Source organism: Schistocerca americana, chromosome 4 (assembly GCF_021461395.2).
Source record: "Schistocerca americana isolate TAMUIC-IGC-003095 chromosome 4, iqSchAmer2.1, whole genome shotgun sequence".
NCBI lineage: Eukaryota > Metazoa > Arthropoda > Insecta > Orthoptera > Acrididae > Schistocerca > Schistocerca americana.
The window spans coordinates 238,794,979-238,820,884 of NC_060122.1; the positions used below are offsets into that span (position 1 = coordinate 238,794,979).

The window sequence follows — 25,906 nt, forward strand, 5'->3', positions numbered from 1 at the left end:
AGAATCCCTATAGATTAAGGCGTCGATCAGCTGTGAAAGAAATTATATCAATAATGTGGACAAGTAATGTATTATGTTCTGAGAATGAACGTCTTTTTCTGCTATAAAACCGGTTTCTCATTAAATATTTTAGAAAAACTGTTACATTATCATGGTTCGACGGGTTTCAACTCATTTTTATTGTTATGGATTAGAGCGCCATCTGTCATCCAACGAAATAAATGTTGAATACGAATGTTATAAGTTTTTTTTTCCGAGGAATACGAATCCGAAATTAAATTGGGAGGGGGGGGGGTTCCTATTTAAGATTTCAAAGTTCACCCCCTTCCGCCCCTGAGAGTGGGACAGGGGAGTCGAGTTAATTGTCACTGGATGTCCCCTTCGAGGCGAACAAGTTTTATTACTTTTTTTTTTAATACGAGTTGTAGTTCACCCTGTATGCCTATACAAAACTAGGTTTTGATTAGTTGAGAGATATCTGTTACTGGCTAAAGATTCAGGTAACCAAGGAGTGTCCACTCACAGGGAATGAGGTAGTTGGCGGTGGCGACTCCGATTCCGGTGAACATGATGCAGCGGGAGCGGTACTTGGTGCTGTGGAACTCCGCCAAGAACGACATCAGCATGGCGTACGGGCCGCACACCCTGCAGCCAAAACATAAAATAGCGATCAAAAGGTCCTTACAAATTACGTAAAGTGCATGTAAATCACATAATTAACTAGATATTCTTGGAAGAAGCGGTATTCATGAATCGCAAGAAGCATTACAGCCTTGAGTCATACTCAATTGTGTCAGCAGTAGAAATGAACATTTGGGAAAATTTTTACAATGAATTCGATATGGAGCTGTTCAGTGAAGTCTCCCAAGCGCTGAGATAAAGTCAAATACGGGAGAGGTTCAATAAGGTTATATTATTATCTTATGCATCAATTGCAGTAATACACATTTAGCAAAACAAAGAAATATATATAAAAATGAACTTATGAAATTATATATAGTACACAAGTTTTAAAACGGCTCATAATACACTCGGATGATCGACTCGATCCAGCGGAGTGCCTCGTAGGATGCTTGATGGAGCTTCTGAATGCCACCAGGGAAGCGTCTGATTGTAAAGTCATTCACGATGTGGCTCATTGTTTGGGTGTCACCACAGTCACACACACTGTCACTTGAAAAGCCTCACTTGTGCATGTTGTATTTGCACCTAACATCTTCGGTCCGATATCTGTTAAACTGCACACGCACCTCCCTTGGTTGGTGAAAGCCTGGGACTGGAACTGTTGGATTGTCTACAAGTTCGTGGTTTCGGGTTCTTGTAGCTTGCCACTCACGATTCCACTCTGCGTCCTGGTTGAATCCTGTGGATAGCATTTGGACTCCCATTTCATATGCTGGTCTTCTAGATTTGAGGCGTTTCCTGGGCAGTGATAGCAAATCGTCATGGAGAGGGATCGAGTTGTTTTCAGAAACTTGCTGACAAAGGTTGTAAAGAGCAGCCTTTCGACGGAGGTCTGGTGGACAGATGTTTGAAAGCACTGGTAGCCAGCAAGTAGGTGTAGACCGGACTGTACCACTAATTACTCTCACCATAACTGTATTCAGTTGGGCGTCTACTTCCGCTACGTGGGTGCTTCAGAGCCAAATTGGTGCACAGTATTCTGCTGCAGAGTATACCAGTGCAAGGGATGCTCCTCGGAGGACTGATGTGGTTGCTCCCCATGTACTGCCTGCCAGCTTTCTCACAAGGTTGCCTCGTGTTTGTATCTTCTTGGCCAAGTTGGAAAGATGTTTTTTGTATGTCAAAGTTCTGTCCAGAGTGACTCCCAGGTATTTTGGGCTTTCGTTGTATCTGACCGTGCCAAGAGGGCCGATCTGTGGACTGATCTTTGCTGATGAACGGTTCAATAAGTACCCACGTGCGAAAACAGAATTCGTTGCTAAGGCAGGTTGGTATTGGCGCAGTGCGCCTCAGTTTGTTACGCGATTCTAAAACAAAAATTGGCTAAGTGATAATAGGACTCGCGGTCTGAGGGTTCCATCAAACTTAATTACGTATTTAGAGAATTAATCCATCCCGGTAATTGAAAATCTCGAGAATTTTTGCCTGGTATCGATATCGATACTGGCAAGATATTGATCCCAGGAATCCCAGGACATACGAGAATGTTTTATTTTTCAATTTTAAGTTTAAATGGTTCAAATGGCTCTGATCACTATGGACTTAACATCGGAGGACATCAGTCCCCTAGACTTAGAACTACTTAAACTTAACTAACCTAAGGACATCACACATATCCATGCCCGAGGCAAGATTCGAACGTGCAACTGTAGCGGTCCTGAGGTTCCATTTAAGTTTCATATTTTGCGTAATTTCGTATTTACTACTGTGATTCCGGTGAAAAAGGTGTCGTGAGAGACGTATAAACTGATAGTCGAATAACAAACGACACGAACATTTTCTGTGTGATATAATCACACAAAACAACTGCGGAACAGCTCGGTAACCACCAATAATAATGTCGTGTGACGAGGGCCTCCCGTCGTGTAGACCGTTCGCATGGTGCAAGTCTTTCGATGTGACGCCACTTCGGCGAGTTGCGCGTCGATGGGGATGAAATGATGATGATTAGGACAACACAACACCCACTCCCTGAGCGGAGAAAATCTCCGACCCAGCCGGGAAACGAACACGAGGCCTTAGGATTGACAGTTCGTCGCACTGACCACTCAGCTACCGGGGGCTGACTCGGTAACCACTAACTGTATATGGTCACCCGGCGAAATTCCAGTAACGGTCGTGGAGTCAAAACACCTGCTTCGTCCATCGCCACCGCCTACCATCATGGTATAAGTGGTATGAAGATCGTCACCGATGACCATTGCAAATAAATTATTTTATTATGTTCAAGAATGTTTTGAATCCATTTTAAACTATATTAGCCAGACCGCTGTCTTTCTCCACGAGAAATGTTCTAAAATTTTATTGATCTGGCATTTAGATTGAATCATGATGCTCCACATCAGCGTAAACTTCACCAGAGAGTAAGAAATCGTCCTGAAAATTGACATTCTCGTTCTGTAGAGCTCGAAGTACGTGCATACAGCATGAAGGTTTATCTCTTAATGTGAAAATGGGTGAGGGATCCTGCTGCACCGTTAGGTACTGCCAGCGAGTTCTCGATACGTAATAAATAAGATGTTCCCAACAGGTACATGATGTTATTGACTGTTACAGTTTACTTACAGTCAGTTAACGTGATTCTGCAATATTCCCAACTTTAGGTTTTCTTTATAAATTTTACAAGCACGTCATTATTTTTCAAGTACCTAACTCGAGCTACGAATGGGGATACAATTAAAAAGCCTCAAACTTTTTTTAACCACTACTAAAAAGAAGAGTTGTCATGGTCTTTAAATTACTCCCCTGGTCTCGATGATGACCTAAGTTCAACAGAATTTTTTTTTTTAATTTACGAGCCGTTTTTTCATGTGTGGGTACCAGAAGTAATCGCAAGAGGCCAGATAGGGTGAACAAGGAGCGAGATTGGGTGAGGCATCTCCTTATGAAGCAATTCATGCTGTTTCGCATCGACAACCCAAGAGCATATATTACTATCAGATCCAGAAAACCACTGCATTTGTAAAAGCTTTGTATTGTTAAACGGATAAGTTTCGGTACAAAGACTGCACAAAGACACTTGCTATGTTTTACTATACTGATTCAAATTTTGTTCTGTGTATAATTGTCTCATACAGTGTCTCTTTCTTTGTCGTGGCCAAGTAGTACGCCCCTCACCACACCCCCCCACCCCCACCCCCCACCCCCCTTCCCTATCCAGTTTATCACCTAATTGCGTCAGTATGTAAGTTATCAAGTAAAACAACTCTCTGCACCATCATAACGAAAATTAATTAACTTACCATCCTTGGTGATCCAGTACTAAGGTGGAAATCCAAGAAATTGGTACGGTTCCCGAAAGTTATTGTCTGAGACATGCATTTTCCCGATAGCCTAATCCGATCGATTTATGTTTCCTGCTAGCTCCTCACATAGTGGCACCATGTTCTTGGGATGTCCACGCCACAGAGCATTAAAGAGTTTGCCATATTTTCGTCAAACTTTCGTGCCACAGCTATTTTTCAAAGTTCGTTGTTATGTTAATGAATTAGCAGAGCTCGCGCCCAGACGTGCTATGCCTTAAGTAGAAACGGAACACTTCTACCACGACTCACGACTCACTTTCAGTGCCCCTCTCCTATTATCGAAGCTCGTTTGGAGTTTTCCTGCTTTCCTTCATGGACTGGAACTGCTGATGGAATACGTCAGGAATAATCACATAGCTACAGGCTAAGCCAGAAGCCTTTAGTATCTGTCTGAACAGATCAGGTGCTGAAGTGTAAGGATTGCAGTCCAGGTTCGCTGCATAAGAATTTGAAGAATGTTGTGAGATGCTTAAACCCAAAAACTACAGTACGTATCTGTTGAAAGGAGAGTAAATTTCATTCTCATTAGTGACCATTACGTAGTTGTCATTGTCAAAGGCGATTTGTTCTGTGAGAGCGTTTCTCCTACCTAACAATCAAATGGTAAGCAAGCTTTTGCATCGTGTTAACGACTCAACGATCGCTTGTGAAGTATAGTTTTGCACTGTTGTAGATGAGTGTCAGATAAAATAAAGAGAAGGATGAAACACAATGCCTTTACTTAGGCCATTAGTCTCGAATGTCTACAAAGGATACGTCGACCTGTCATCATACAAGCAATACGATAGTTCATCAAGTAGACCCATGCCATGAGACAGTATACACTGAGGTGACAAAAGCCATAGGATAGCGATATGCACATATGCAGATGGCGATGGTATCGCATACAAAAGGTACAAAACGGCAGTGAATTGGCGCAGCTGTCATTTGTTCTCAGGTGATTCATGTGAAAAGGTTTCCGACGTGATTATGGCCGCACAACGGAAGTCTACTCCTTGAACGTGGAGCGGGACTTGGAACTAAATGCATGGGACATTCTATTTCCGAAACTGTTAGTAACTTCAATATTGCACAATCCAAATTGTCAAGAGTGTGCCGAGAATACCACATTTCAAGCAATTCCTCTCTCCACAGAGAACGCAAGAACCAAAAGCTTTCACTTAACGATTGTTAGCGTTGGCGTTTGCGTAGAAATAACCGCAGAAATCAGCATGAGCCGTACGACAAACGTATGCGTTAAGGTAGTGCGGCGAAATTTTCCGTTAATGGACTATGGCAGCAGATGACCGACGCGAGTGACTTTATTAACAGCACAACATCTGCAGTGCCTCTCCTAGGCTCATGACCATGTCGGTTGGACCCTAGGCGACTGGAAAACCATGGCCTTGTCAGACGAGTGCTGATTCCAATCGGTAAGAGCTGATAGTAAGTTTCGAATGTGCTCAGAACCCGCGAACCTAGGGACCCAAGTTGACAACAAGGCACTCTGCAAGCTGGTGTGGCTCCATAATGGTGTGGGCTGTGTTTACATGGAATTAAGTGGGTGCTGTGGTCCACCTGAACTGAACTTGTCTGTAAATGTTTATGTTGGCTTCTTGGAGACCATTTACGACCATTCATGGACTTTATGTTTCCTAAGAAAGAGGGAATTTTTATGTATGAAAATATGCCGTGTCACCGGGCCATAATTGTTCGCGATTGGTTTGAAAACCATCTTGGACAATTAGATCGAATGATTTGGCCACCCAGATCGACCAGCATAGTTGAGAGGTCAGCTCGTCCACAAAATCCTGCACCAGAAAATTTCCGCAGTTGCGTACGTCTAAAGAGGAAGCTAGCCTCAGTATTTCTGCAGGGGGACTTCCAACATTTTGTTGAGTCAATGCCAAGTAGAGTTACTGCATTACGCCGGGCAAAAGGAGGGCCCATGATTTTTTCCACCTGAGTGTAGTTTCGAGGTCTAACAGTAACCGTACACGAGCACCCCTTGCCGGCTAAATACCGTTCACCGGTGAAACTCCGGTGGCAAACTTCTACCAGTACACCGTTTCAAACTGGCTAGCTCCGGATCTGCTACGAAGGCTAATGACATCGGTTTACGAGCGTATGAATATAGCTTTCTGACAGTTTTTCAGAATTATAAATGTTACATGTATAAACTCTTAGGACACATGGTCACTGATCGCTGGGGCGGGGGGATAGCGTTGCGCGATTCAGTGGTCGGAAGTGCGTGGTGGCAATAACAGGGCACTTTCATCGCAGTAGAATTATAAAAAGTGTTAGTGGAAAACTGTACCTCCCAGATGACGATACTTAGACATCCTGGCTGTAAGGCACCCTGTAATTCACTGCTAATGTTCTCCACCGTTTACGGTGAATGGCGCTGTAGCATCGGCATTTATGTATATCTATAGAACCCCGACATTCTTTGCAAAACGGATTTACAGGGCAACCAACATCGACAACATAGCACGAAGCTTGACGACAGTAGGCTGAAGAAGGCGATATTCATTGTTTAAGGAGTATGTTAGCTTCAGTGCAGGACTATTAAAGCAGGAGTTGATTAAGAAATGACAAGGACTGGGGCACAAAGAAATCCTCTTTCGTTTGGACTGCGGTCCAGATGAGACAGGGGCAGCCACAATGACGTAAATGTGTCAGTTGTTACTATTTAATTCCTCGCCTTCACATTATGATTTACAGCCAAGTGCTTCAATAAAATTCACCAGTTTGGTGGGCATATAATGGCTCTTGAAGGACTCAAGAGTAAATTTTCAGAAGTCTGACTTCATAAAGGGAAATATGCTCTTGGCTTAGGTACTTGTATGCATACACAGTACCCCTGTCTTTTTGTATAAATGAATAAACATCCGCCGTTATAATGATAACAAAGTTGTTAAATGTTATGTGTGTGTTCGAATACTGTGTGGCTTTTATTTTGTTTGAGGCATCAGGAAAACTGGCCAATTGTACGCAGATAGATAGAGATGAGTCCACCGGGATCGCTGGTGTCGCAGTGTCCCTAACAGCACTGTCAGCGGCGGACCGCTAGGATATAAGGGATGGCCTCTTAGGATATGATGAACTTCAACTGTATGGAGGTGCAAAGAAGACATAATTTTGTTCGAGTTGACTGGATATGATTGGCTTAGTTCAGCGGCATTTGTTAGTGACAGAACTTTCACAGCCTCGTTACTCAGGAACTGTGTTTAATTTTGGTATATATGAATTTAAAAAGGATCTGAATACAATAGAAACAAAGAAAGCTATCGAGGCAAGAAAATGAATAGGATCACGCTCAGGAAAAGGGTATTGACAAGTACGGTCTCATAAAAGAAAAGATAGAGAGGTAAAGGGAGGGGGAGGGACAGAAGTGGGAGAGGAGAGAGAAAAAGACAAAGTTTGAACATTCTGGCTAAAGAGCGCTTATCAAGCAACACTGGAAGAAATGTCAGCAGACGAGGAAGTGTTCAGCTGTATTAATTATATGCTGTGCAGAGACTGACAGGACCTTCAGGCATGAAAAGAAAAACTGAAGATTCAGTAAAGTGTACATCAATCCCAGCCTTATCAGAGATTCCTTTTGACAAGAATTTAAAATACTATCATGGGATGGTAAAGTGACTTTCAGATGTTAAAGGCTGGCAGTATAACAATCAGAAAACACAAGAAACATAGTTTCCAACCTTAAGGCTTAAAGGTGTTTGTTTCATTTCCTTGCATCATCACTCATGTAGTACCATCACACATAAATTTTACAAACTAAGCTTAGTTTTCTGTCTATCGACGGCTGATTTTTTTTTTATTTCAACATCATTGGTTTTAAATATTGTCGCCCATCTTCGGATCATACGACGCAGTTACAAAGTAACTTGTTGTAATGGAACTATCAGTTCATTGTCATACACTCTTGTCGTATCGGCCGCCGCACAGCAGCCGTCAACTCGGCGCGGCGTGCTACAACACGCGCGGCACACATCGAGTACCGCTGGCGCCGCACACGATGTCAACAACTGGCGCAAGTGAACGCGTCATCGCGGGGTTAGCGGCAGCGTACACACCACTATCGATACGGATTACCCTGGCGGTGCTGCCCTTGCCACCAGAGTGAGCAACCGCATAAGGGCACCATCTACCAACACTCTGATTGGCCGGACCTGCGGATTTAAGCGAGCTCACTGAGCCCGTTTAACCAGTTCAATCTTCGACGATGACTATGTTACTACCCGGCTGCTGGATTCACGACGACCGAACCGTACTGTGGCCTCCCTGGCTGGAAACTTGCGACGCGGCGGTATCGACTGGTTGGCAGTGGTCTGGACTTGTATTCTCTACTAGTGACTCTGATTTCTCCTTGGCGCTACAGCCAGCGAAGTGTTGTGTAGTCGAACTTAAGTTTTGTTTTGAGTGACAGAAGGTCAAATAAATTTGGTTATAACGGAATATTTCTTGTGTTATAGTGCGGACATAACACAACAACACTGAGACAGCATAACTCATGGGGTACCTACTAATGTCGCGCCAGACCTCATTTTGGCCGGAATAGTGCACCAACTCGACGTGGCATGGATTCAACATGTCGTTAGAAGTCCCTTGCAGAAGTAATGACCCATGCTGCCTCTAATTGCATAAGTATTTCCGGTGCAGGATGTAGTGCACGAAAATTTCCCATAAATGTCCGATGGAATTCATGTCGAGCAATCTGGGTGACCAAATCATCATCTCGAATCGTCCAGCATATTCTGCAAACCGGTCGCAAACAACTGTTCGCCCGGTGGCATGACATCGTTGTTTGGGAACATGAAGTCGATGAATGGCTGCAGATGGTCTCCAGGTAGCCGAACGTAACCGTTTCTCGTCAATGATTGGCTCAATTGGACTGGAGTACCCAGACCAAAGGCTAGCCGTAGCCGCAGCTACTGCGACCAGGACTGCGGCTGGCCAGCACGGTTGGAAGTCTGTTGGCCTCAGATCAGTCGGATGACGGAGATTACAGAGACAGCAACGGCTGTGTACTTCTGGCATCGCCAGGTGAAACGAAAGAAGAAAAGATACTGGGTACATCCTATGTTGCAATCCCTCTCTACAAACTGAATGTTTGTTACTTTTTTTGTGAACTTCGTGAACACGAAGATAAATTCTTCAATTTCACTAGAACGTCTACAAAAACTTTTGATGAAACATTAAAGAAATTTCGAGACAGCATAAGGGGTACAGACACAGCAATGCGACAATGCATAGGAAATGAAGAGAAATTGCTAATCACATTAAGGTAAGTTTTATTAAAGACAATTTTTAGCAGCCGGCCGGATTGGCTGTGCGGTTCTAGGCGCTTCAGTTTTGAACCGCGCTGCTGCTACAGTCGCAGGTTCGAATCCTGCCTTGGGCATGGATGTGCATGATGTCCTTCGGTTAGTTAGGGGACTGATGACCACAGCAGTTAAGTCCCATAGTGCTCAGAGCCATTTGAACCAATTTTTAGCAATAATGAAATTGTTTATGTTATATTATGTAGTAAGTAAAATTAACTTGATGATTAACCCAAACATGTAAGTAGTGGTGATGTAACACGATTATCAATACTGCCGTCAACATTTTAAAGAACAGTTATTATATAGGAAACAGCGATCTGTAATTATTATAAATGAATTAGAAGCAGTCTTGATGGCTTAACTCTTTCAATGGTGAGCGGTTTCGATCTTTTTATCAGATCATCTTCGGACCATGAATGTCTGCCGGAGGCGGTGGCGCATGGCAATCCTCTTGTTTGAGGCTGGTGGTCCGATGAACACTGCTTCTAATTTATTTATAATACTGCCATCATCGGTGGTTTCTGGTGGAAACTGTGGTAAATTATTATTTTGTGAAGCAGAAGAAGAAGAAGAACTAGACTGCGTGTGATAGGTTTCCTGATAATATCCTGTTCCATCACAAGACAACGATATAGACAGAGGCTGGTGTCGTGACGAATATATACGGCTGATGATTGTGGATGGTGAAAATGTACGCTGGATAATGTTCGTAGGAAGATGTGTTTGGACAGGATGCTGTTGAGCGTCTTCAATAATACTTAAGATTCGTCGTTTTACAGATAACATCAGATGCTGAGGTATTTTTTTTTTTTAAGTCGCTGACCAAAGACAAGAAAAAAAGCCTGTCATCATTTGTGTGTCCATTTGCTGCTTGTTCAAAATGTTCAAATGTGTATGAAATCTTATGGGACTTAACTGCTAAGGTCATCAGTCCCTAAGCTTAAACACTACTTAACCTAAATTATTCTAAGGACAAACACACACATCTATGCCCGAGGGAGGACTCGAACGTCCGCCGGGACCAGCCGCACAGTCCATGACTGTAGCGCCTGAGACCGCTCGGCTAATCCCGCGCGGCCATTTGCTGCTTGGCTTCTGCAGATTTTTGCAGAACATCGATTAGTTGTCTTCCAATTTCGTCTTCTGCTCTCCTTTTCTTATCGAGCACCCTAGCCTCGTGCTCGGAACTTCACTTTCTGCTGTGGCCTGATTCTCAGTATTTACAAGTGACACGCTGCTATGTGTATGCGACAGTGGATTGGTAGTATTCAGAAATGATAGGAGATTAAAATACAGATATGTCGTCTTTCTCGCAGCTGCAGAACCACTTTTACCGGCTAAACTCCGTTTTTCTCGGCTGTCTGAATCTTTAATGTTACGGCATTTCTTCTGTAACGACATACCTGTAAAAAATGAAATATTAACTTAGCTACCAATAATGTCTATTCTTTGAAAAGGGAAGCTACAAGTAGTGATATATTATATAAGTTTCCGCATACCACATGTGGTAGGAACTGATGGGACAAACGTTAATTTAAAGAAAATTAGTAGAACAATTCAGTTTATAACATTATCTTAGAAAAATATTTCAAGACTTTTGTTCAGAAAAGGGTTGCCTTAAAACTGATCTATCTCGCAAAAGTGTGAAATAATTTCTCCCTTTCAGATATCTGGCAACTAGAAATTCGTTCGTTGATTTGCATCATGCTTTTCGACTTGGAGTAACAACAATCAGAGAACTTGTAAGAGCAGTATGCTCATCAATCTGGATTATCTTAAAAGATGAATGTTTGACAGAACCGACCAAAAACGACCGGCTGCAAATAGCAAAAGATTTTGAAACTGTCTTGGCGCCGTTGATGGAAAGCAGGTGCGACTGGTGAAACTAGCAAAGAGTGCATCAGTTTTCTTCAACTATAAGAAATATTTCTCTATTGTATTAATCACTGTTTATGATGCAATCTATAAATTTGTCGCTGTAATTGTCGGATCGTATGGTAAATGTGTTGACTCAACGGTATTTGGTTCAAATGGCTCTGAGCACTATGGGACTTAACATCTGAGGTCATCAGTCCCCTAGAATTTAGAACTACTTAAACCTAACTAACCTAAGGACATCACACACACCCATGCCCGAGGCAGGATTCGAACCTGCGACCGTAGCAGTCACGCGGTTCCCGACTGACGCACCTAGAACCGCACGGCCACCACGGCCGGCTCAACGGTATTTCAGCAATCAGTGTTCTATAAGCGAATGCTGTCAAATAACTTGGACATTCCGCAAGACAAACACATTTCGGACATAAACAAAACGGCGGTGCCTTATGTATTTGCAGAGTCCACGTTCGGGATAAATAAATGGAGGATCATTCACAGATCCCTGAATACGGACGTTGATTTCGCCATAGACATTGTAAGGAATGTTGTGTTTTACACAACTATGTACGAAAGAGTGCTGGTGTTCAATATTTAGATACACTGTATGCATATCCTTCAGTTCATGAGGATATTCCACAACGAATACGTAGACGTGTATCAAGTTTGCGCTACAGAAACGTTTTTGCCGATTACTTTGTACATGAAGGCGCTCTGCCATGGCAGATAGATTACATACACAAGTCTTAATTATATGCACATGTTGTGTTAGAAAAGAAAAATGAAAGTAGCAGAACTTACACATCGTGTTTTATTCCTGCGGTGCTGCACATTCTCTGGCCCCCGAACATCATAGTGATTTCCTCCCACATTCTCTTTTTCACATTTTTGTCAGCATATTCTTCAGGTGACAAGTGCCACAAAGCAGGCCTCTCTCTCATGTTTATAGTAAATTTCTCCGTATCAAAGTCCATGATGACATAAAGAACCTTCTGCAAACACGCAGCAGCAAACAAATAATAAAATGTAAAATATCTCCACAGCTGGAACGGCAGTGCAACATGTGCAACATGCCGGCCTCCCCATTCAGCTCCGCGCTGGCCGGAGGCTGGTCGCATGACAAAGTGTTGGCCGCAGGCGGCTCAGTCTGCGTTGCGCGGCACCCTTCCATGCAAAACCGGCCGCATCCGACCAGCCGCAAGTCTGGCCGTGGCGCTATTGCCCAAAGACACACGCGCCGGTAGTCTGCTGCCACAGGCTATTGACGCCAAATTTCGCCGCGTTGTCCAAGGGGATACGCTCGTCGTATGTTCCACATTAATCTAAGTGGTTATTTTAGTGTTTCTTGTCTCTTAGCACTGAAGACTCTACGTACACGGTCGTTAACTGAAGGTCGTCGGCCTCAGCGTTTTCCGTGGTGAGATGACTGCCTCAAACGTGGTATTCTCGCCACAGGCTTGACACAGCGGCTCTAGGAATATTGAATTCCCTAACGATATGCGAAATATAATGTCCCATGCGTGTAGCTCCAACTACCATACCGCATTCAAAGACTAAATTCCCGTCGTGCGGCCATAAACAAGTCCAAAACCTTTTCACATGAATCACCTGAGTACAAATGACTGCTCCGTCAATGCACTGCCCTTCTGCACACAGTAGAGTAGGCTATTACTCTCTGTAACTAAGAAATATGATTTGAAGTTGGGCGGCATAACCCGATATATATATATATATATATATATATATATATATATATATATATATATATATATATAAGGATCATGGAAAATTCCCATGTACCAAGCAAACAAAGTTTTGATAAACTTTATAAACTTAAGTTTATTTTAGTTACATAGCTTCTCTCTCTCTCTCTAGCTTACAAAGAACTCGATTATTAATTGAAGCGACCCGCCACGCTGTCGCAAAGTTACCTTCGACACGTGTTTCCTGTAGGGGCCTAGTGAAACTTGGCAGGGCACTGCGCTCTGATTGCTGGTCCGATAACATTGGTTGGTGTGCAGAGTCACGGCATCTACCGAGTATTGCGCAGAATACTAATGCACGCTGTTCGATTATTTGTTCCCGATAGTTTCTGTCGCTCCGAAAAATTTATTCATTCGTACGAACGAGAATTTATGCGAGCAAATTTGACAACTGTCTGGTCCCTCTTGTAAGAGAGAAATAGTGAATACGTTTTCCACACATTTTTCTCTGCAAACATCGTGCTTAAATATGCTCCTGCTTTTTTAAACATCATCATATTTCTGATATCTTCCTTTAATGCCTTGGTAGCAGTCATTTCGTCCAATGCATCAAAATGGTTCAAATGGCTCTGAGCACTATGGGACTCAACTGCTGAGGTCATTAGTCCCCCAGAACTTAGTACTAGTTAAACCTAACTAACCTAAGGACAGCACACACATCCATGCCCGAGGCAGGATTCGAACCTGCGACCGTAGCGGTCTCGCGGTTCCAGACTGCAGCGCCAGAACCGCGCGGCCACTTCGGCCGGCCAATGCATCAGCTTTTATAATCTACAATAACCAAAAACTAAATGTATCTTACGTATTTGCTTGTATCATTTGCACGCATTTGCTATGGTTTAGAGCCTCCAGCTACCTATAAGAAAATATTTTTTATTGTTCGTTAATTTGGTGACTGATTGCATGCACAGGGCTTCAACATTGAGACCCTAATCACTTTTACTGTAATTAAGGATGAGTGTAGCAAAATGCGTACTCATATGTCTTAAAAGTCAAACACGAAACAGGGATCTGGTTCACTCTGCCTAATCCCCACTCACTTGCACTGACGCTTTCACACATTAGCTCAAAATACATAAAACTCTGGTCACAGTCCAACTGTGACTGACTGATCACTGGCAAAAATTACGATGAGCTACCTATCTAGAAATACTTTAAAATCATATACCTACTAACTGGTGATAAACATAGTTTTAAAACATGGAGCACATTCGCTTCATCGTCCACTAAAACAGAGGACAGATCATCTGCCAAGTTGGTTGTAGCCCTCTCTAGCTTGCCATAGAACAAATTCTGGCACACAATTACAAGCACACCACACGCACAGCACGCTGGTGGATCCTCTAGTCGGAGAACAAGTCCATATGCCAGCTGGAAGCTTAGTGATTAAACTTCATTTCATACTGCGGCCGGAGGCAGCGACTGTTCCTCCCACTGAAGGATTATCCTGCGTTTCAGCATCTGCATCTACAGATTCTTCCACATCTATACTCCATAAACCACGTTAGAGGGTCAGTGAAGGGTCTTTTGTATACCACTGTTATCTCCGCCCCCCCGCCCCTTCCTCTTCTACCAACTTTCCTGTTCCAGTCGCGAATGATTCGCGCGAGAACGATTGACAGTAAACAACCGTGCGAGTTCTAATCCCTCTCCCAATCTATTCTGATAAGTTGAAATCTCCACCTAATACTATAACACGACCATTAAATCGACGCGACATTTTCTTCACGTTTTCTCTGAAGAGTTCCGCCATTATTCCTCCTGAGACTGGGATCTATAAAATCATTCAATGGGCATAGTCTTATGCTGTAGTAAATTACGTATAATTATTTCTAATGTTTCATCAAGTGGTATGTTCGTAACCATATTAGTAACATCCCAAGAAGCGAAAATCGCAACTTATGGGATATTCATATTCACTACATTGTTGGCAAACTGGATGCTATTTTTTGTGGTGAAAGTTTTGTCAAATAGCAGTAGGTGAAGTTGTATAGCTGATAGACTGTTCGGAATTTATCCTTGATTTCACGTAATTTACCTTTAATAGGAAAATTTACCACATGGGGAACGGTCTACCGATGGGCAATAGTTTATCCAGAATCTTATCAGAAATTTTTCTTAATGGTTTGGAAATTAGATTTTTTGATAAATTCTCCGATATGAAGCAGAAAATACTGTATTATCACCGGTATGTTGATGACAGTATAGTTCTGTTTAAAGGAACCAGGCGAGATTTAAATGAAGTAACAGAGAATCTCAACCAAATGCATCCAAAAATTAAATTCACAGTTGAACTTGAAACTGTTACAGTAATAGCAACGATTTTCTCAACTTGTCAATCAGTAGATCGAATGGGAGACATATTTTTAAAGTTCACAGGAAGCCTGCATATTGAGGTATAATTATTGGGAATAATTCAAATCATCCAAAATTATATTTCTGTACACCTTTATAAAGAATGTTGCAGTTACCACTTACAGACGAAGACAGATCATCAGATTTACAGAGAATCAAAAAGATAGCATTAAGGAACCACTACTAGGAACGTGATATAATGAAACTGTACCCAATTATACATAAAAACATTAAACTAAAGAAAAATAATAGTATAGGCAAGCATGTACATAAGAAAAGGTATACGACGCTCACATAAATAGCTCCTATAACAGACCATATTGCGAGATGTTGCCAAAGACAGAAAGTCTTTCGAACTAGTAGGTCTCTTAGACACCACTAAGGCACAAGTAAAATATCCTTAAGGACAAATACGATATTGCAGGAGCGTGTAAAATGAACTGCCAAAATTGTCTGAGCAAGCCGGCCGGTGTGGCCGAGTGGTTCTAGGCGCTTCAGTCTGGAACCGCGCGACCGTTACGGTCGCAGGTTCGAATCCTGCCTCGGGCATGGATGTGTGTGATGTCCTTAGGTTAGTTAGGTTTAAGTAGTTCTAAGTTCTAGGGGACTGATGACCTCAGATGTTAAGTCCCATAGTGCTCAGAGCCATTAGAACCATTTTTGTCTGAGCAAATACCTTGGCCATACCGGAAGAGCGTTCAACACACGTTATATGGAACATTACAATTTAAGTTCAAGTCGTACAGCACTGAGTGAACATATGAAAAATGGCTCTGAGCACTATGGGACTTAATATCTGAGGTCATCAGCCCCCTAGAACTTAGAACTACTTAAACCTAACTAACCTAAGGACGTCACACACATCCATGCACGAGGCAGGATTCGAACCTGCGACCGTAGCGGTTGCGCGGTTCCAGACTGAAGCGCATAGAACCACTCGGCCACAATGGCCGGCTGAACATTTGAGAACAACTAAACATACACTAGGTGAGATATAAGGCAGTATGAAAATTATGCACACCCCAGATAAAACTCCTCTGCAATTTTCGTAGAAAAGAAGAAAAACCTGCAAAAATAACTAAATGGCAAAGCGAATTTAATTTTCATGGGCTCAACCAGCTATTTGCTGCAGTGCTATAGATAAGCAACCAAAATATAATATCTGCCCTATCATCGTAACAGAAATATTTTTAAAAACGATAGTTTTGAATGCACTTTTGTTTAGACTTTTTAAACAAGTATTTTTATAATGTAGTTTCAAATACATTTTAAGTTTTACTGATGTACTTGTGTTGCTTGAACAATAAGCACATGTGCATAGATATGAGATGACTATACACACTCCCATAAAAGAGGCGATTAAAATGTAACTTTCGTTTTCTATAGTTGTAAATTATCTTTGAATAGACTGTACCATGGGGGTTACAAGTACCGTTGTACAAGTCAGTTTCATCTTTGGCGCTGCCAAAGTCATCATGTTCTACTGTGCTATAAATATACTTTAAACGTAAGTTTATGTTGTACATTACAGTCAGAGTAGTATGCAGAGGTCTCAGCCAACTTTAAAGACAGTCTTTAATGCTGTCATCAGCTTTGAATGTAAGGTCATACTGTAAGTAGAATATGTACTCACATAAAAAGCTCCTATAACAGACCGTATTGCGAGATGTTTCCAAAGACAGGAAGTGAAAGTGGCATTTCGAACTAGCAAGGTTGCCATATTATCTTAATTTATATCTTTTACAGTGTACCGGGTGATCAAAAAGTCAGTATACATTTGAAAACGCAATAAACCACGGAATAATGTAGATAGAAAGGTAAAAATTGATACACGTGCTTGAAATGACATGAGGTTTTATTAGAACCACCCCATATTGGTAGACGCGTGAAAGATCTCTTTCGCGCGTCGTTTGGTGATGATCATGTGCTCAGTCGCCACTTTCGTCATGCTTGGCCTCCCAGGTCCCAAGACCTCAGTCCGTGCGATTATTGGCTTTGGAGTTACCTGAAGTCGCAAGTGTATCGTGATCGACCGACATCTCTAGGGATGCTGAAAGACAACATCCGACGCCAGTGCCTCACCATAGCTCCAGACATGCTTTACAGTGCTGTTCACAACATTATTCCTCGACTACAGCTATTGTTGAGGAATGATGGTGGACATATTGAGCATTTCCTGTAAAGAACATCATCTTTGCTTTGTCTTACTTTGTTATGCTAATTATTACTATTCTGATTAGAAGAAGCGCTATCTGTCGGACATTTTTTGAACTTTTGTATTTTCTTGGTTCTAATAAAACCCCGTATCGTTCCAGCCGGCCGGAGTGGCCGTGCGGTTCTAAGTGCTACAGTCTGGAGCCGAGCGACCGCTACGGCCGCAGGTTCGAATCCTGCCTCGGGCATGGATGTGTGTGATGTCCTTAGGTTAGTTAGGTTTAATTAGTTCTAAGTTCTAGGCGACTGATGACCTCAGAAGTTAATTCGCATAGTGCTCAGAGCCATTTGAACCAGCCCGTATCATTCCAACCAACTTTTTGATCACCCGGTATATTCTGATGACGCTCTTGTGGATTTGAAGTGCGAAACAGCTAAATAAAAAATACTTGTGGCTGTTTAAAAAAAAGTAGTTTTAACAGTCTCTCTCTCCCTGCAGACAATGATTGCTCTTAGTATTCGAAATTCTAAATGCGGACGACTGTCAGTTACGTAATGGAACGAGGGTGAAAAGTTATGCTGGACCGGGAGTCGGACCTGGATTTCCCAGTTATCACGTGTGTTCGACTAACCAATAGGCTATCCGAGCACGCTCCACGCTAGACTCTAATTCCCATATGTCGTTAATCACGTGTCTACAAACTGCACTCGTACATATATTACGCTTATTGTGAGGAATATTGCATCGCTGTTCTGAACAACACAGGCGCAGCAACGTCGTATTTATCAGCCGAAACCGAGCAAGTGACTTTCAGTTAAAAAATAAAATGTCTCTCCTGTACGAGAATATACATAATGGATGTACGAGTGCAGGTCGTAGACACGTGGGTGACTGATGATATTTGGAAGTTTGGTCTGGCTGTGGTGAGTGCTCGGATAGCCTAATGGTGTGGCGACCGCTTCGCGATAAGCTGGAAATCCGGGTTGGAATCCCCTCCGGCACAAATTTTCACGGTCGTCATTCCATTATAAAGCTGATCGTTGCCCATACTCGCAAATGCGAATACATTTCACGTATTTTCTAACGGCTGTAGTCGCCGCAGTGCCTGCTCTTTCGGATGTGCACGTGTGTCCGAAGGAACATTGCCTAGTGCTTATGAACTACACAGGCACTGCCGCATCGTGTCCGATGCCCTATTTATTCACGTGTTCACCGAAGGTTCTCTGATGTGCTGAAGTTGGTGTCTACATCTGCACCTACATCATACTCCGCAAGCCACCTTATGATGTGTCGGGAAGAGTACTTTTTGCTCCACTAACTGAACCCTCCTACCCTATTCTACTCGCGAATAGTGCGTGGGAAGAATGATTGCCGGTGAGCCTCTGTATTGGCTCTAATTTCTCGAATTTTCTCTTCTTGGTCATTACGCTAGACGTATGTGGGGGGAAGTAATATGTTGTCCGACTCTTCCCGGAAAGTGTTCTCTCGAAATATCATCAGCAAACCTCTCCGTGATGCACAACGTCTCGTTTGTAGCGTCTGCCAATGGAGTTTTGTTGAGCAACTGCATGACGCTCTCGCGCCGGCTAAACGATCCCTTGACGGAACGCGCAGCTCTTCGTTGGATCTTCTCTAGCTCTTCTATGAATCCTACCTGGTAGGGATCCCAGAGAGATGAAAAATACTCAAGAATCAGTCGAACAAGCTTCTGCTTTTCCCACTATTTGTTTTTGTGGTCATTCCACTCAATGACGCTCTGGATAGTTACTCCTAGATAGTTTACAATAGATGCTGTTACCAACGGTTAGTCATCAATAGTGTAGCTGTACAGTAGTGGATTTCTTTTCTGTATAAGTCGGTCGGCTTTGTTTCCTATCCAACCGCTGCCAATACTGGAAATCTAAATACACTACTCGTGTGCATGGTAGTTGTTTCGAAGTGATGTCGTTCCGTGCTATGCCGAAGTAGTAGGTCGAACCAGCACTTGTAACACCTACAGCGCCTCTCGGTGTTGAAAAAACAAAAATAGCTCCAAAATTAGCTCCCATGTCCTTAAAATATCAATTCACAAAATGACCCAAGCCCCTCCACAAGTAGTAATTACGAAAAATAAATGAAAAACAAGTAGAGGGAAATATTTGGTATAGAAAGCAAAAGAAAAGAAAAGGAATATTTAATTATAAATTTTAGAAACATGGGAAGGGGGAAAAACAGTAGAAAATATTAAAATATTAGTTATTCCAATACGTAAGAAAATCAATATTATAGTCATAAAACGTAGGTCTGGGACACCAAAGATAGTGTTTATTAAAGTATAAATAGCCATACGTTGTAATTACGATACTCTAGTATCCAGTCTGTCCTAGTTCGGAAGTTATTTAGGACGTACGGCTTTAGGGAACAACAATAGGGACTTCATTAAAGGGGGATCAAGAATAGATCGTGACGAGATTGTTTTTGAGGACTGTCAATTCAAGACTTTAATTTGGACATTTATCAGATTAGATAAACGGGAAGGTGAATAGTAATCTCTTTGGCTTTAATGTCAATTCGTGTGAATATTTAAGCGCTTAACTGAATTGAGAATTTTAACCGGATTCGGACTTTGAATTGTGATAGTGGGAAACTTTAACTTCACGCGACTAGTGATCATAGTTAATGACAGTTTGCGGATATTAAATAGAAATAACTTATTTACCGAAAGTGGCAGGAGATTATCTAACATCTCTGATGCTAGCGAGAATCCTACTTAGACATCTAATTAAAGAACTTCTTTGAATGAGATCGTATGAGTGAACGTATTTATCAATAATTCTTGTCAATAAACTGACGTTAATTTGAAACATAATACAAGTCTTGAACAGTAATTTAAGTTAGATTAATAAACGTTAAGGTTACGTGATCTATGCCAAGAACAAATTAGCGATTCGTAACTATAACAATTGAACGAAAGGTTAAAGTATCGTCGTCTGTAAACATTGGTAGTAAAGCTACTAAAGACTTTTTCTCTCAGAGTTGGGAAGACTATACGTGTAGTGACCCACGTTTAACATTGGGTTTTAAAAGTAATCAATCTGATACTTACCCCTTCAATGACAGTCAATGCGTAAAAAGTAAAATCAAACTTTCACCTATTAGACGAAAAAGCGAAAACAGAAAAATGGCTGCAACACACTGCATCAGGAAAGCGCAACTTACTTTCCCTCCTTCCATTCCCCACCACTTCACGCGGCTCTCTATGTATTGGACTGGTCGGAACTTATTCCTCCGTTCACTGCACCTTGCTCCGCTGAGGATTCGGTTAGGACTTCTCGAACAAATAGTAGCAGGGTAGCCAACTGTAAAACTATATTTTCAAGCTGGCTTCCTTACAGAAGGAACAAGTAAGTATGTCATTACACATTCGATAAATAGAAACACGAATACAAGGAAGTAGGGGAAAGAAGCTACTCATTCGTATTTCGGCAGTATTTCAACATATATCTTTAACGTCTATCAGTTGTGGAATTTTGGATCACGTATTATGTTCGAGTATAATGACTTTTCTAGGGACTAGAAATCTACTCTGGTGGAATCAGCATGGGTTTAGAAAAAGACGATCGTGTGAAACCCAGCTCGCGCTATTCGTCCACGACACTCAGAGGGCCATAGACACGACTTCCCAGGTAGATGCTGTGTTTCTTGACTTCCGCAAGGCGTTCGATACAGTTCCCCACAGTCGTTTAATGAACAAAGTAACAGCATATGGAATGTCAGACCAATTGTGTGATTGGATTGAAGAGTTCCTAGATAACAGAACGCAGCATGTCATTCTCAATGGAGAGAAGTCTTCCGAAGTAAGTGTGATTTCAGGTGTGCCGCAGGGGAGTGTCGTAGGACCGTTGCTATTCACAATATACATAAATGACCTTGTGGATGACATCGGAAGTTCACTGAGGCTTTTTGCAGATGATGCCGTGGTATATCGAGAGGTTGTAACAATGGAAAATTGTACTGAAATGCAGGGGAATCTGCAGCGAATTGACGCATGGTGCAGGGAATGGCAATTGAATCTCAATGTAGACAAGTGTAATGTGCTGCGAATACATAGAAAGAAAGATCCCTTATCATTTAACTACAATATAGCAGGTCAGCAACCGGAAGCAGTTAATTCCATAAATTATCTGGGAGTGCGCATTAGGAGTGATTTAAAATGGAATGATCATATAAAGTTGATCGTCGGTAAAGCAGATGCCAGACTGAGATTCATTGGAAGAATCCTAAGGAAATGCAATCCGAAAACAAATGAAGTAGGTTACAGTACGCTTGTTCGCCCACTGCTTGAGTACTGCTCAGCAGTGTGGGATCCGTACCAGATAGGGTTGATAGAAGAGATAGAGAAGATCCAAAGGAGAGCAGCGCGCTTCGTCAGAGGATCATTTAGTAATCGCGATAGCGTTACGGAGATGATAGATAAACTCCAGTGGAGGACTGCAGGAGAGACGCTCAGCAGCTCGATACGGGCTTTTGTTGAAGTTTCGAGAACATACCTTCACCGAGGAGTCAAGCAACATATTGCTCCCTCCTACGTATATCTCGCGAAGAGACCATGAGGATAAAATCAGAGAGCCCACACAGAGGCATACCGACAATCCTTCTTTCCACGAGCAATACGAGACTGGAATAGAAGGGATAACCGGTAGAGGTACTCAAGGTACCCTCCGCCACACACCGTCAGGTGGCTTGCGGAGTATGGATGTAGATGTAGATGTAGCTGACTTGACGTTCAGCTGCAGCCAGAGGTAAGGACGTTGTCGGGCACTTACGTGAAGCCGACTAGATACCGCAGCAGGAACATGGCCCACAGCTGGACAGCGAACGCAGAGGCGAGCGCCAGCAGACCGTCCACTATCAGGCTGATCCTGAGCAGGCGCTGACGGCCCAGAGTGTCTGACAGGCCGCCCCACATGAACGCACTAGTGATCATGCCTGCAACAGAAAACATAAACAGGCATTTTAACCACTGTCTCATCCAGATAGTCAGATGTCACTGGATACCGATAAAATCTTTTCGGGCTTACAGTCATGTCAAGCAGTTACAAAAAAATGGTTCAAATGGCTCTGAGCACTATGGGACTTAACATCTATGGTCATCAGTCCCCTAGAACTTAGAACTACTTAAACCTAACTAACCTAAGGACAGCACACAACACCCAGTCATCACGAGGCAGAGAGAAAATCCCTGACCCCGCCGGGAATCGAACCCGGGAACCCGGGCGTGGGAAGCGAGAACGCTACCGCACGACCACGAGCTGCGGACAAGCAGTTACACGAGGGTAGTCAAAATTTTAATTATCACCTAGAAAAATAAGTTACGTAATTACTTTTCCGTGTATTGGCGTGTACATGGCATGTCAAACAAGGAAATCTACGTATTAAAGTACCGTAGCACGCTGCTGCAAGCGTCAGAACGAAATGTAGTCCGTTGTTGCTGTAGAGAAGACGATGTTGTAGCTTAGCGATATGCGTTGCGGCTTAGGAAGATGGAGGTGTGATGTACTGCCGATCGCGTTCCCACAGTGGGAAGCGTACCGTCTGTCGTTCTGTACTGGCTGGCTCTCGTAGGCCTGGTCTCACGTGAATGCTTTGCGGATCGTTTAATTACGCTCCAATCTGGGAATTAGCGCAGACCGTGAGATGAAATTGTATAGAACCTTCCAAAATAAACATAGGTAACTGTTTCACGAGCCTCAGTGTCATATCTGAAGTAATTTCGGAAATATATAAATTTACTTAAACTAAATTTTGTAATTTCGTTTTACATTCAACATAGTTGATAATATAACAATATTTTGTTTAACAGTCTAAATTACGTAATGTTCCCAGCTCCCAAAAAGTAATTATATTTTCAATGTGATCAATATTATTTTGGTCTGCTATGCTGTCTCGGTAAAAGACGGTATGACCAAGTAGGAATCATTGGAATCGTGAAGGACTAAGTTGTTTGACTGTAGGTATCTGATTGTGTAGCCTTGATGTGTCCCACAAACATCGAGCAAAATGTTAATTTTAAAACAGTCAATTTTCAGTATTGTACAAACATATAACTCACGTTAATCTATCAGACCATTAAACGTTGTATTAACTGACTCTATTTACTTTTTGGAAATTTGTTATTACGTAAATTCATCTAATCCGATTTCGGAACGGAGATTAATTAACGAATGGAGATTATTAGTTTCTGTGACTCTAAATAGGATGCTGTTTGGCTAATGTGGCTGTCGGCCTATCAGTCGTGACACCTTTCGTGCGCATTGTTGCAGGGAGACGAACTTGGCGTGTGAGTGAGGTGGTGTGCAGTCCAACCAATACACAGCGAGGGCAAAAGCAACACAGGCGCAAAGATGCGAGCTGAGCCAGTGTCATAGAAACTCGCCACTTGCACTACGGGCGGCGAGGAGTATGAAGATATCGACTTCGCCTCGGTCAATTACCGGCCGAATACAATCCGCCAATAAGCGGACGACAACGGACAGAAGCCTAATCGGAAGACAGACGGCCATCTCTCGTGCACTTGGTTATAGAGCATCGTCCAGGGCTGATTGGTTCAAATGGCTCTGAGCACTATGGGACTTAACATCTGAGGTCATCAGTCCCCTAGAACTTAGAACTACTTGAGCCTAACTAAGGACATCACACACATCCATGCCCGAGGCAGGATTCGAACCTGCGACCGTAGCGGTCGTAGCGGTCGCGCGGCTGCAGACTGTAGCGCCTAGAACCGCTCGGCTACTCCAGCTGGCTCCAGGGCTTACTTAGACAGAGAACGTCATTTAGTGAACTCTTAGAAGTGAACAGACAGTTGTAAATTGCATTTGCTATGTACTTCAAGTTTACCTACGATTATTTGCACTTACTGAGTATCTTTTTGTGTTGTATTACACGTAGTGTTGCAGACCTCATTATTCAACAAGTCTAAACGATAAGTAAACCTTTTTAACCCACTTGTGAGACATTGTTACTGGTTTTTGGAGTGTTACAGAACGTTCGTTCTCCTATCCTGTTACCTGACCTGTGGCATAGCTGCGTAATAGTGGCAGAGAGAAATTGTGTTAACGCTGCACTGTACCAGAAGCTATAATGGGTGGGTTCAGGAGGGTAATACGGAACGCAGTGCTGTATCCCAAAGGCCTCGAATCACTAGTAGTCGAGATGACAGGCATCTTATCCGCATAGCTGTAACGGATCGTGCATCCACGTCTCGATCCCTGAGTCAACAGATGGGGGCGTTTGCAAGACAACAACCATCTGCAGGAACAATTCGACGACGTTTACAGCAGCATGGACTATCAGCTCGGAGACCATGGCTGCGGTTACCACTGACGCTGCATCACAGACGGGAGCGCCTGCGATGGTGTACTCAACGACGAACCTGGGTGCACGAATGGCAAAACGACATTTTTTGCAGATGAATCCAGGTTCTGTTTACAGCATCATGATGGTCGCATCCGTGTTTGGCGACATCGCGGTGAACGCACATTGGAAGCGTGTATTCGTCATCGCCATACTGGCGTATCATCCGGCGTGATGGTATGGGGTGCCATTGGTTACACGCCTTGGTCACCTCTTGTTCGCATTGACGGCGCTTTGGACAGTGGACATTACATTTCAGATGTGTTACGACCCGTGGCTCTACCTCCCATTCGATCCCTGCGAAACCCTACATTTCAGCAGGTTAATGCACGACCGCAAGTGTCAGGTCCTGTACGGGCCTTTCTGGATACAGAAAATCTTCGACTGCTGCCCTGGCCAGCACATTCTCCAGATCTCTCACCAATTGAAAACGTCTAGTCAATGGTGGCCGAACAATTGGCTCATCACAATACGCCAGTCACTACTCTTGATGCCGGCTGGTGTGGCCGAGCGGTTCTAGGAGCTTCATTCTGGAACCGCGCGACCGCAACGGTCGCAGGTTCGAATCCTGGTTCGGGCATGGATGTTTGTGATGTCCCTAAGTTAGTTAGGTTTAAGTAGTTCTAAGTTCTAGGGGACTGATGACCTCAGATGTTGAGTCCCATAGTGCTCAGAGCCATTTGAACCATTTTGAACTACTCTTGATGAACTATGGTATCGTGTGGAGGCTGCATGGGCAGCTGTACCTGTACACCCCTCCACGCTCTGTTTGATTCAATGCCCAGGCGTATCAAGGCCGTTATTATGGCCAGAGGTGGTTGTTCTGGGCACTGATTTCTCAGGATCTACGCACCCAAATTGTGTGAAAATGTAATCACATGTCAGTTCTAGTATAATGTATTTGTCCAATGAATACACGTTTATCACCTGCATTTCTTCTTGGAGTAGCAATTTTAATGGCCAGTAGTGTATTTTCATCGCCTCACACGGGAAAAAACCATCGGGAAACTGGAAGAAGGGCGAAGTGTGGCAAGCGTAGTCCAGGAGTTTAGTTTTGCCCACAAC

General features: G+C 43.0%; 1 protein-coding gene across 1 annotated transcript in view; it reads right to left on the reverse strand.

The window, feature by feature from the left end:
- Positions 1-25,906, reverse strand: part of LOC124613898 (synaptic vesicle glycoprotein 2C-like) — a 157,342-nt gene that overhangs the window by 81,752 nt on the left and 49,684 nt on the right. Inside the window, exons 4-5 of the mRNA XM_047142646.1 lie at positions 22,255-22,417; positions 524-645 (exon numbers count right to left, since the gene is read on the reverse strand). Of these exons, the coding sequence (XP_046998602.1) occupies positions 524-645; positions 22,255-22,417 (285 nt within the window). The remainder of the gene's footprint in view (positions 1-523; positions 646-22,254; positions 22,418-25,906) is intronic.